Raw genomic sequence first — 13549 nt, forward strand, 5'->3', positions numbered from 1 at the left:
ATCCAACTCAGTGTGTCCCAGACTAAAGACATAATTCTGCACTGAAAACAGCAAAAAGCTGTGCCCGCAACAGGTCTATTGGTGAAGCCCTTCATACCCTCTAGACCTTTACCATTTTACTCTTCACACCTGTGCTTTACAGTTCACTGCTCATGTTACTACTATTTTTGTGTTTCTGCTACGGAACTCAGACAGCCAGAACTGAGAATAGGGGACGTCCTTTTCTTTTGTGTGAGACATTATTGGCCTGAGAGCTGTCACGAGGAAGGTGCAGGATATGACCAGTCAGAGCACACAGCCACTCCACTGCTCAGAGGCACATTCAGCATAGATTACCATATGGCTATTCAACATGCTGGAAACAAAATAAAATCAATCGTTGCATATTGCAAAGTCTTCATCTTTTGACTAGGAAAAGGCAGTTGGAAGAAAGCTTGTAATCCAAAATTGGGACCAAGTGTTGTCTCTCAGATTACTTCTTTCCAACCTGCCACAATGCAAACCATCTCTATTTTTAGAGCAGTGAAAGGCAGCATTAGAAATATATTTAGTAAAAGTCCTTTTTTTTTAATTTTTCTGTAACCAATTTCAGCTATGGATCCAAAGATGAGATTCCCTACTGAGCTTGCCCTCTGAATAACAGATGATTCAAGGAACTAACTAATCATAGCTTGCACATTATTACCATCAGCAGCATATGAACCACCGTAAGTATTAGCAAGACAGAAAAGTTTAATAAAGCACAGTTGTAGCATTACACTGATAACAGGCTTGGAGAAATTTCATTGATTTCAAAGGTCAGACTGATATTTTATAATAAACTGCTGTTTGCAATTTACACTATGCATTCAGTGCAAGAAATGTATATGAAAGGAAGAAAAATAATTACAGACGTGATATAAAAAAACAAAGCAAAACAAAACAAACAAAAGAAAACGAGCTGAATAGGAGCCTAGGAAGGCACTGGAAAAGAGGAATAATATTGAAAAAGAGTTGGGTGGGGATAAATGCAAGAGGGGATGCTAAGGAGAGAAAAAGGCAAGAAAAAATCCAAAAGGTTCTGCTTGTTATAAAAACAAACACAGCAAGTTTGATTTGGATGGGGTACCTAAAAAAGCTTATTTGGCACAGATGAAAGAAAATTTCTTTGCGTGTGTAAGAAGATGGCAACAGTACTGTATGTGCTGGGGTCAGAAAAAACAGAGCCAGAGGCCATAAAAGAGTTACTGCCATGGTGCAGAAGGATAGTAGGATTCCAGGTCGGTGCAGACATGCACAGAGCTGTGGAGCTTAACAGTGACCTGCTCCTAGCCACAACTGGTAAGCAGAAAGACCAGGTGAAGAGTTTGCTGAAGAGGTACAACTGACAGGAATGTAATTTTTCTTGGGTCAGAAGAATCACTTCCATCTTTAGCTGAATGCCATGTGAAAAAGAAAGATAGGTTTGGTAGAAGTGACAAGAAAAGACAGTGACTCAATGAGCTCTTGAGGTCCCTTCCAACCCCCAGGTTTCCGAGTCTATGACTTGCAGCACAGTGGTGGCTCAAGAGTAGGATGGAGCAGAACAGGGAGAACATGCCATGAACTTGGAGGTTACCAACCAAGCAACAGCCACCCTAGGAGAAAGAACTGTTCTAATAAAAATAAACAGTTCACAGAAACAAACTGAGAGACCTTTGTATCTATTCAAAAAGATGAATAAAAAAAATCAACTCCTGGTCATCACAACCAGTAAGCCAAAGTAAACCGAAAAGTGAGTCTGACCTAATTCATTCAATAATTTCTGATCTTAAAACATATAATCCCATTTGCATAACACAGACAATTTATGCTCAAAAATTCTCACACTTGTGAAAACTGTTGGAGATATAACAAGACATGCATGTCTTACTGTAATGTGCACAGACTAAGAAGTGTCTATAGCTGGAACAGCTAGAGTGTTCCAATTAAAAAAATAAGGCTGAAATATAATTATCCCAGATTTTTTTCTGTGTGTTTGGTGCTGAATCATTTTTTTCCTTTATAAGTTTGGCATTGAAACTACTGAAGTCTGATTTAGTTTATAAATATAGCTTATCTGCTAAAAGATAAGATTTCCTTTGTGTCATTCAAAACTGCTATGTGAGAAGAACTCAAAATCCAGTAGGGGTTTTCAGGGTGATCAAGGAAGATGAAATGCTTTACCAAATGAGGTACGCAGTAGTGCTGGATGCAAATCTCTCTGCAGATAAGTCTCCAGACTCTGAGCTCCATTTTTGCAACATGAAGTCACACACTGGCAATTGACAGGCTTGGTGCCACTGGCTCCAAAAAATGATTTTTTTTGGAATAAAGAGAAACTTGAAAAAGGTTTATTAGTGCCTGAGACACATTCTGGCTACATCACTACTGTAGTTCCCAAGTATGCAGTCCCTTATAGCAGTAACATTTATGGAAATGCTTTCATTCACCAAAAATTTATTATTTGGTTATAAATGTACTCTAAAACCTTAACTGATTCAGTATAAACTTCTCAGTTTATTTTAAAAATCACATGCTAGAGCAAGAAACATTTTTATATGAGTTGGCTCAACAAAGAACTGAGATTTTTCCTGCCACTTCACCAAAAACAGAGTCCAGACAAGACTGAGTTACTGTTCAGCCAAAGCTAAGGGCAAGTTTCTACTGGCTTCACTAGAACTGATGTATGCCAAAAGCTATTTTCAATAAGGGCCAACCTTTGTGCTGGGAACTGCACAGGCATATGCATATAATAAAAAATGAATGCTGAAGGTTAACCTGCCTTTTTCTAGCCTCCCCCACATCATTCAACTGTGCTCCATCTACTAAGCACAGGTAGGACAAGCCTAAACTTCAGCAACAAGAAGGATCAAGGCTAGACAAAGATGGCATACGTTATAATCACATCCTGCCCTCCTTTTAGGAAAACAACTTTATCATGATAGGAGTGTTTATCTGAGAGATGGAATAATAATAACGTGTTCTAGGGTTGGAGTGAATGCTAAACAGGTTTTCCAAAAGCCAGGAACTGAGACTGCTGAGCGCTACATAAGGCAAGATACAACATCATCTAATCTAGACCTCTCTTCCCCCTTAAAATCTGCATCCAATCTTGTTCTATGTCAGCAGTCAGCCTGGCTTCCCACCTCTTCTGATAACGTGCCTTCAGCAACCAGCATGGAGCCTCACTTGTGAGGGATGCTGCAGTTCACACAGCACGCTGCAGCCACCTCCACCTTTCTGCCCTTCCTTTGGAGCTTCATGAGGCAGCTCCTACACTGGGGACAGCCAGGAGCTGCCCCAGCTAATGTGCAGCTTCTCCATGCACTTTGGCTGAACGCGCAGATACAATGAAAAGCATTGTAAAAATGTTAGAGTGGGAATTTTTTCCGTGATTATTGTGTCTGACACTTTCTTACTCAGATTACAAGGAAAAAATGAGAGGCTGTGCTTTAACCGCCAATCCTAAAAACTAATCCTGGAATTAGGGCTTCATTCCCCCTTTTTCCAAGCAAGTGATAAGCAGTCTCTTTGCCCCTGATGCACAATGCCATGCTTCAAGAGCATGTTTTGTCACCACATTTTCCCAAAAGAGTAACAAGGTATTCCTCAGTACAGGAGGTCCTCTCCCTCATCCAAAAAATATTTCAGTTTGAAAATTGTAATCTATTATGATTCAGAATAAATTCCTAAGATTACTTGAATGAAAGCACCAGACAACTTTTCTGCTTTCAACTCTCTTGTTTTGTTTAAACAAGAACTAAGCCGCACAGACTTGAAAACAGTTCACCAGCAAGAGAAGCAGCAAAAGGAGCCCAGATACTAAACCTGGGTATACGAGATGTATATTCTCTAAGAAAAATTAGATGAGCAAAAGAAAGGTGCGAAACACAACTGGCACTGTTCGTAGTAACATGGAATCTCAGAATCAAAAAGGTTGGAAAAGACTTCTGTGATTATCAAGTCCAACTGTTCATCTGCCACCACTAAATCATGTCTCTTAGTACCGCATCTAAGTGTTTCTTGAACACCTCTGGGGATGGTGATTCCACCACCCACCTGGACAGCCTGTTCCAGTGCCTGACCACTCTTTTGGAGAAGAATTTTTTCCTAATATCCAACACGAATTTCCCCCCATACAACTTAAGGCCACTACCCCCAGTGAAGTGAGAGAAGAAGCTGATCCCATATCTTGCAAGAGTTCTACACCTACCTGTTACATCCTCGGCCCTGGAAATACACTTCTGTCAACATGGTAAGTGAATGTAAACACCTTTCTGTTAGACAATCAAACAAACAAAAAAAAAACCAACACCACTTGGAAGAATCAATGCTGGTTATCTGCTGAATAAGGCAAAGATGAGAAACAGGGAGAGACCCTAAACTACACAGCATTAAGTAAGCTGTGGCAGAAAAGGGCAGTGTGGCAAGGGCTAGGATGTGTAACATTGAAGCTGGATATGCTGGTGCTGGATGCTGTGTGATAGCACATGGGATAGAGTTCCTCAGCATATATGTATGGGGTGTGCACAGTTCCAGAATTAGGGAGCGAGGCAAGGCTTCTAGGAGATAATCCTGACACCTCCCTGAGCCTATGTATATATTTCTTAGCCTCATCTGTCTGGGAGATTCGATAATGTGAGTACTGTGCATCATTCAAAACAAAACTTAGAGAACAGAAACCTCATAGAGATTCATATAGACTCTAGTTTTTGAGAGTAATGCATAGATCTTCAGAATTTCTTCTTCTTGTCAGAGAGCAGTGCATAATGTTTTGGAAAAGGTGCTACAAATAAAGCTGCTGGTCCAGCAGTTGGGGCTCGCAAACACAACATGAAATTGCAGCCTCAAACATGACCTTGAATGTGGGAGACCGCTACTGAGCACTCCAGATCGACTTTGTTCCCAAGCCACAATACAGAATGAAAACAAGGACTGTAACCTTGAAATTTTTCATAACACACAATTTTTGTTTCTTGTCCAACTTCACTTACAGCCTCTCCTTTCCATGAAACTTCCTGCTTTTATAGGAGATGGTTACATTTTGTTGATGCAATCCATACTTGCAAACAATGAGTCAAAAACTACTTGGTTTCTGAAGCCAATCTCTTCTGCCTCTGGCAAGTAAAAACACACGGGACAATTTACTCTGATTATACCATTAGAAGGGATTCATTTTCCACAGCCATTAGCTTTTATAGCACAGGTTTGATAGCCCTGTTTGCACAGCTTTGGACCAGTAAAAATACAAAGTATATGGAAGCAGGTTTTTTTTTTTTTAATTAAATCCTTTGATTTAACTTCAGGACACATGGAGCTGTGTTAATTCCCTTGCTTCCACAGATCATGGACATGGAAATCATTATACTCTGGTCATTTTCAGCTGTTAGGATCTCCCTAGGAGTTGGCCAACTTGGATACAGCCAGGCTGCTCTCACAAAGCCTGGAATTGCTGCTGCTGGACCTCAGGGCTGACTGCACTGCTTCTGTGTTAGCAAGCACGACTGCCAAGGAGCACATAAGCAACATTCAATAACTCAGTGCTATTTCTTCACAAGCAGCATAGCTACAGGTGAACCTGTGGCCTGATCCACAGATTCTCAGTCTACAGCAATGCAAACTCTACTGACTTGTTATCTGTATACACCATGGATTGGGACAAGTCCATTTTATATTCCAGGCTGTAATCCTCAGAATTGAACATCTACAGGAACCAGACAGTCAATGCTGAGAACAAAATGATAATCAAATTATGCTTTATAGAAGTTTGTCCAAAAACAAAACAAAAGCCTCAGACCACTATGCGCTTGCATATAAGCCCGAACTGTATTAGCATAAAGAGAAGACAAGCCAAGGTTAAAAGAAAACATTAAGTGCATACTACACAGAATGCACTCCCAATTAGAAAACCTCAAGAATATGAAATTAAAGACTGGTATCAAACCTTTCTTGTGGGCTTGTTGTGTGTGATGCCCACCTTCTGAAGGATCCCAACTCCTGGAGGAAGATATACTCATTGTATTCCTTCTGGAATACAATGTGTTAGCTCTTTGTTATTTCATTGTTTGCTTTTTAATAGTTTTGAATCTTCAGCCATAGTCATTGGACACGAGACCAATAGAATGTGGTAAAAACTTTCTGGGATTTTATTTTAAATTATTTTTGTTACTTTTATTCTCTTTGAATGCAAACTGATGTCTTATTTTAAATAACTGTGATAACACAGCACAAAACACTCAAGATACAGTTTGATGATCAACGGCTGAAGAATGAGTCCTTCAAAGACAAACTGTAGTGTTTTTCTGAATAAAAACATGAAAACTGAATGAAGGAAAACTGAATGTGAAGACACACGTTGTTCACAAACATTAAAAAAGGAAAAAAAAAAAGAATAAAATAGCAATCATACCTGTCTAGGAACAGGCAGTGCCAAACCTCCATTTTAGGTTTACATAATAAGCATGTTAGGTTCCTATAATTTGTGGGTAAAGACTACATAAAACATGACTTCAGGCTGTAAAATGTGCAGACTTGCATAGTAACTCTAGCTACTGGTGCACATATATTGCTTGATTGCAAGCTTCTGCTTGTGGTTCTGCAAGTAAGTACTCACACATGCGAATGCCTTGCAGGTGCAGTTTAAATGCTCTGTAAGGGACAGCCTTCAAATGTGCAGTTTTGAAATTTCAAACAGGTAGTTATTTATTTCACGCTCTAAACTCACACCACAACAGTTTTGACAGCCAAATGAAATTCAAAGTTTTGCTTAGATTGGAAGAGCTTGCTTGCTTATGTCATTAGTTTTATTTAGATCATTTTGCACCATTCATGCCAGAATGAAAGTTGTCTCAAGTGTTCTTATTTCCTGGGAGTCCTGTTTGTACAAGGAGATGGGAATCTTGCTGTGTTTAACTTCCAGCTGTCCGGCAAGAGCCTCCCATCTCAAAGAAACAAGTTGTCTTCAGTACAGAACTAACCTGTCATCCTGTGAAGATGAAGTGGACATAAATCATATTCTTAATTACAGTACAGCAAGAGGAATTCACTATGCCTCACTCACTTGAACACCAAGAAGGAAGGGAATTTATTTTGGAGAGAGGAGTCACTGGTTTAATCAGATCTGGATGACTTTTGAGATGCCACCATACATCATGCAGCTCTATTCATAACACAGCTACAACAACAGCAATATACCAAAAACACTGATGTTTATAAGATTGAAACTCAATAACACAGTGCTGCTAACAACATCCAAGTCATTGGGCAGAGAGGAGGCCATAGGAAACATAAAAATCCAGCATCCTGGAGCATTATTTCACCTGCCTGAAGCTACAGATTTTTTCCCCTCCAATAATTAGAGTTCAAATCCCTCTCTTCATCTCTTTTGGTAATTATAACTACTTCAGACTCATTACTGTCATCACAGTTAATAGCAGGCTGAAATCACTGAAGGCGTATGACAGTGAAGTCATGGGAAGCATAGAAACATATGAAGAGTCAATTACAAACTCTGAAAACTTCTGCATTTAGGTAAACATAGACTCAGTGAGAAGTTGCCTTTTTAGCAGCTTTCTAATTCCTATAATTCTGAGACACATTTTGCTAAAGTGGTTATTCTTGTTTTGCCACCAGATCAAGAGGGACTCTTGAATGGCTGGCAAAAGGCTGACTCTTCCTTCTTGAAGAAACATTCCATTACAGTGGACAGTGAACTAATTCATTAGAGCCCTATCTCTTTTATATCTCTTTTATCTTTATACCAAAATGTCCATACTACCAGCTACAGAAGAAGTAAAGTTCACATATATAGTTGCTGAAAATATAACAACTTCAGTGTCATTAGTGTATTTTAAGAACACTGAGCACACTCAAAACAAAAGCATTCTGTTTCTCCTTCCAGACAGAGCTCATTAAATGAATGCCTAAGATACACCTATCCCAATACCGAAAAAAGCATGGTTTTGCTATAGGTTATTTTAAGATGCATACTGGTCATAAAAAAAAGCAGCTTATGTATATAGCAAATATTTTATATATTCAACAAAGTTAGTGTTTCTTACTGTGGATCTGTTGCAAAGATACGAAATCTCTAGCTTCTACTAAGAATTCAAAGTAATTTATCCAATTTGTAAATATAAATATAAATCTTACAACTTCTACTGTAGAGTAGCAATACTAATTATCCCAACTCCAAGACCCAGTTAACATGTACATCTTGTTTGTTGCTCTTTTTTTGTTTTGTTTTGTTTTTTCTTTCCTGATTTCAAAGCTTGGTAACTCTCTGTTGGTCTGCTAACACCTAGAATAGTTGTGGTTTTGTCTTCAGGAGTCATTCATGTGAAAAGTTCCTTGATGTTCTTACTTTATGACTAAGTTCTTTTCAGAAACATGAAAAATAGTTCTTGCAGTGAGTGAAGCATATGGTGAAGCACTATATTTTAATGCCCTGTTTATGTACGTTGAACATACAACCAGATGAGGATTTATTTGATGGAGATTTCTTTAAGCTTCCATAAAGCTCACATTCTAACATCCTACTGATGCTCTGAAAAGATGAATCAAACTCAAATAGTACTTTAATGGAAAATCAAATTTATTCATCCAGGTCTCTTGATTAATTAAAGTGTAATTCCTATCTGCTCTGGTGTTATTGCAGCTCCAGCCCTTGAAATCTCAAGAACCAAAGAAGCTACTGCCTCTTCATATTTCTATGAACAGTACTCCTGCTGCATGCAATCTTCAAGCTGCCTTCCCTACTTCCTTCAGCAGCAACGTGCCCACAATGACATATAGCCAACCTTCCTGGCACACCAAGAGTATACTTAATGCTCCTCTAGGAAACTTAGTAACCTGTCCATCTCTTTTCTTTTCCCGCAATCCCATCATCTCAAACAACTGTAGCAAGGAAACATTGTAAATGCTATGCTTGCAACCATCATTTCATTCAATTTGCAAAAAAAAAAAAAAAACCATAAAGAACTACTGCATTAAAAAAATGCCAAAGAAATATATGAAATTGCAACAAGTGGTGAGGACTGTGCAAACCACAAAGTAAATTTATGCATACCCTTGGCATCATGTGCTCCTTAGGCAACATGCAGGTAAGCAAACCTCCTTGTTATTCATCAGAAGCTCATTCTACTGCCAAAGATGATCTTATATCCTTAAGGTGCATATCACCCACACAGGCTCAGGAATTTTAAAATGGGTTTTCTCTTCACCTGTTTTAAGACTTAGGAAAGGCAGAACTGTCTCAATGCTGAGTACCCCATACAACACAGCTTTCACTGAGCCCCTAAACAGAAATGGGCTGGCACAGAAGAGAAATCAACAGACAGACACATGGTTAAAGCTACCAAGACATACAATTTATTTCAGACTGTTTTTCTTTTTTCTTTCTTTCTTTTTTTTTTTTTTTTTTGGTATTTGTCTTGCGAGGGAGGGGTTAGGGAAGAGGTTGAGGGTGAACATTTCCTGGCCACCTCTGTCTGAAAACAGTTTTCATGTGTGGTTTGAATGGCTTTTTCTACTCCATTCAGAAATGACACAGTACTGATTTATGAAACTTTGTAACTAGAAGAACACACATGCGAATCTGATGCCTCAAGACTGGCAAACTACCAAAGAACCAGATGAGAGAACAGTAATGGATTATGTTTGGCATCAGAAGTCATGCTATTTGGATAAATCAATTAACAGTTGTCCCTGCTATCATCACAGATCTTCTGCTTTCCCCAAAACCGCAGCTGGTCTTACCAAAAGATACTATAAAGAAGACTGAAAATGCCAAATTTCAAAATGTCAAAAGATCCGTCAAGCATGACTGTGCAAAAGAGTTGTCACGTGACTCTTCTTCAGTTCTTTAAACAAAGATAAAGATCATCATGCCACCCAATCTCTTGGCTTCTGAAAAGAGCCAAGTGAGCTGACTCAGTCTGCACGTAAGTGGAGTAGTTATAGAACCAATTAACGCATTCATGGGCTCTTGCTGTAGAATTCAGCTTTTATTCACTTTGCTGGTTTAGCTCTTCAGCAGCTGGCCAGTTTTTAGTGTCCCACACTAAATACAAGATCTGTGTAAATCACTATAACACAAATTTAATTTTGAATTAGTTCCATTCTTATGTCAGGTACTTGTTTTAGTTGGCTTAGTGAACTGTAAATTCCCTTTGGTAAGACTTAGTGAACAAGGGACCCTTTGTGGAAGGGAACAACACTAACCTTTTATCTGAGCTTACAGAACCTTTAATTTGGGACTTGCAACTTTTTAGCGTTCTGAGATTTCCTTCTGCACTCCTCTTAGCTGCAAAACCGTGGGCCATGCTCTGCATTTAGTTACACCCAAGCAGTAACTCACATCTCAAACTCCACTTTGCAGAACAAATCCGTCAGGTAGCATAAAACCGTGCATTTTTCAATTAGAAGAGCAAGAAATGCTTAAACAAGAATGAATACATTTCAGTCCCATGTGTGTTTCATATTCATTCCAGTTCCTTTTAGAACTGGAGATCTGGTGCAAGAAATTCTGCCAAATGTGCACATAAATAATCTGAACTCTGTGATGGCACGGGAACAGTGTGATGCTCTTCTCCATGCCCAGTGCTGTCAAGGCAGAAGCATGGAGGAGTGGCTGCTTCAACAAAGCTGTGCTGCCAAATAGCTGTACATGGAGCTGCTGCCCAGTGCTTCACTAACAGCAGCCTGCAGAAGTTCAAGGAATTCAGGTGGTGCTTCGCTGGTGCAGAGGGCTAACGCAGCCAGAAGTAAAATGAACAGACAAGGAAATAAGCTAAGTAATAACAATAAGCCTCCAAACCTCTGCCATTTATGTGCTCACTTGAGGAAAAACAAAACACTCCTCTTGGTTAAACTATAAAGTGATCAGTGTGACTTTCAGCTTTCATGCATTAGCAGAAGTTGCAAATACAGAGGAAGAGAGTGCATCTATCAGAGCTGCAGGCTGCTGGATCTGGTAGACACTGTCACAGTAAACACATAAGCTGCAGCTTACCACCCATACGCATATTCACGGTCAAGCACAATACAGGAAGCAAGCAACTTTAGGAGCAAAAGCCCCCCACGCAATATTCACCTATGTCATGCTGTTCTCATGCCTCATTTGCACTGTTGTGCACCCAGGAGCAAGCACACCACCGCAGTAAGGCACACAGCTCTCCATAAAGTTTCAATTAGTTTTTAAACTCAATTACACTGCACAGAAAAAAAGAATCTGGAATTCTCGATGAAGCTGTCATGTTTCATAAGACATTTAATAACTTTATATTTTATTTTTCCTATTGACATTTAGTTTGGTTTTGAGCTCAAAATATGAAGCCAAAAGAGCAAAATAAATTATCCTGTGAAACTTAACAAATTATTCCATTGTTTTTAAAAGCACTGGGCAAATCCCACTGAATTAGGCATGAATTTGTCACATATGTAGGGAGGAACTTAAGACGAATGCATTGTTCCCATCACAAATCTTATTTTTGAAGGTTACAAGTTAATATTTTAAATTAACTCCAGGCTTAAGCATGGAATATGCATTCACTCCACAAAGGGAAAGGAAAGAAAGGGAAGGTGGTTGACAACTTGATTGCCTCGCGGTCCCTGCTGGTGGAGCCACATCCTCGATGAAACACCGGAGTATAACCTGGGAGCTGTCTGACACAGGAGGTGCATCTTCACACACCCCTCGGCCTAACCCGGCGGCGGGAGCCCTCCCGCAACTCGAACCGTCCCCCACCCTTACCTGAACCTCCACCGCCCGCAGCACCGCTCGTGCCGGCCCACTGCCAAGCACAATACTCAAGCACAATGTCAGCGCGCCCCGAGTGCAGCAGGTAGAGGAAAAACAGTCTCCCTGAGCTCCGCGACCATTTTCAGCCCGCGCCGTCCAACCGAGCGCCCCCCGCACCACCCACCCGCCCCGGGGCCGCAGCCCCGCCGCCTCCCGGCTCCCCGCAGCCGAACAGCTCCCGCAGAACCGTCCCGCCTCCCCGCCCGCCGCAGGTACCCACCGCCCCACCTGCCCGCGGCCGCCCCGCTCGGGCCGGGCACGGCGAGCAGCTCGGCAACTTACGGCGCTGGCAGAGTCCGGGCACGGCCGCCAGCAGCCGGACCGCCCCGAGGAGGGCCCCGGGGCCGCGCTGGCACTTGGGCACGGAGACGATCCCCGCGGTGAGGCACGCCAGCAGCGGCACCCACATCATGCGGCGCCGTTCCCGCTGCCGCTCCCTCGCCCTCTCCTCGGGGCCGCGGCTCGGCGGCGCGGCGCGCTCAGTCCCGGCCCCCGCGGGGGCGGCGGGGCCGGGGGAGGGGCGGCGGCGGCGGCGGGCCCGGCACAGGTAGGGCGCGGGGAGGCGGCGGGGCGGGCGCGGAGCTCCGCATCTCAGGGGCAGCGCCCGCCGCGCCCCCGCGCCCCGCCGAGGGCGGCTCCCTCCCGCCGGCGGCGGCGGCGGGGCCCCGGGCGAACGCGGAGAGCGGCCGCCTCCATCTGCCTCCAGCCCGGCGCGCGAGGGGCGCCCGCCCGCCCGCTCCGTCCGGCCGCGGGGAGGAGGCGCGGGGCACGGCGCGGGGCCGAGCGGCGGGAGCGCGGCCGCCCGCCGCGCACCTCCCTTAAGGATACGCCCGCCCCTCGCCCGCCCCCGCCGCGCAGCCCCCGCCAGGTGGCCGCCGCCCGCCGCCGTCCCCGACCCGAGCCGCCGCCAGCACCCGCCGCGGGCGCGGTGCCTCCGTGCCGCAGCCCGGGGCGCCGTCGGTGCGCGTCGGGCGCGCTGGTCCCCGCGTTGCTAGGAGACGGCAGCGGGGCAGGCTCGGGGTGGGGGCGGGCGGAGGCGGGGCGCTGAAGTCACTGCGTCCGCGCCGCTTTGTTGGGCCGCCGCCGCGGCAAGGCGGGCTCCCGCCTGGAGCGGTGGAGCTGAGGTCCCGCCGGCCGCCCCCCACGTCTCGGGAACGGCCCCTTCGCTCGCTCCTCTCGTCCTCCCCGAGTTCTGCTCGGAGTTTCCTCCCCCTGGGGTGAAGTGGGAGTAACGCAAAGGTTAAGCGGCGCGGAAAGTACCACGCCGTGTGCGGGTCGGGAAAGCCCCGGCGGAGCTAGGTGCGAGCGGCCCGTCCCGTCCGGGCACCTCGCGGCCATCCGCCCTGCGAGCAGCGGCACCGCGTTCCTCTCGTTTGATTTCTGATGCCTCCCAAGTGATGGCAGGGCGTGCGCTGTCCTAAAATAGTATCCGTTGGCAGCATCCAGGGTACCAAGTCAATAAATCATTCACATAAAGCCGTGAGGTTTTGCAGTCCTTACAAGTGAAAGGCCATGACTGTGTTCTGAGGCCCGGTACTAAGTCTCGCGGCACTGAGATACGGGCGGTTTATCTTTGGCTCGTCAAAGGTCAGAAAGTGAAGGTACACTGGGTTTCTTCAAGATCTCCGAGGAGGAGATGGCAGAGGAGAAGTCCTACGCTCTCACTCCTGACATTTTTAAACATTGTATCGTTCTTCTGCCTCATTTTGGTGAAATCCTCAATTTTAAACATTAATTTGCAGTGTCATT

At 43.8% G+C, this 13549-nt stretch overlaps 1 protein-coding gene across 3 annotated transcripts in view; it reads right to left on the reverse strand.

Moving 5' to 3' along the window:
• The window catches only part of ITGB8 (integrin subunit beta 8), a 134305-nt gene that overhangs the window by 28385 nt on the left and 92371 nt on the right, over window positions 1-13549 (reverse strand). Inside the window, exon 2 of one of the 3 annotated variants that reach the window (XM_065751796.1) lies at window positions 6614-7616. In XM_065751796.1, coding sequence (XP_065607868.1) covers window positions 6614-6617 — 4 coding nt within the window. In that variant the 5' untranslated portion in view covers window positions 6618-7616. Of the gene's footprint in view, window positions 1-6613; window positions 7617-12082; window positions 12379-13549 lie in introns of those variants that run through there. The other 2 variants (XM_065751795.1, XM_065751797.1) reach the window with 2 other exon arrangements.

Source organism: Cyrtonyx montezumae, unplaced genomic scaffold (genome assembly GCF_038088225.1).
Source record: "Cyrtonyx montezumae isolate F1298 unplaced genomic scaffold, pur_monq_1.0 scaffold_8, whole genome shotgun sequence".
NCBI classification, from domain to species: domain Eukaryota; kingdom Metazoa; phylum Chordata; class Aves; order Galliformes; family Odontophoridae; genus Cyrtonyx; species Cyrtonyx montezumae.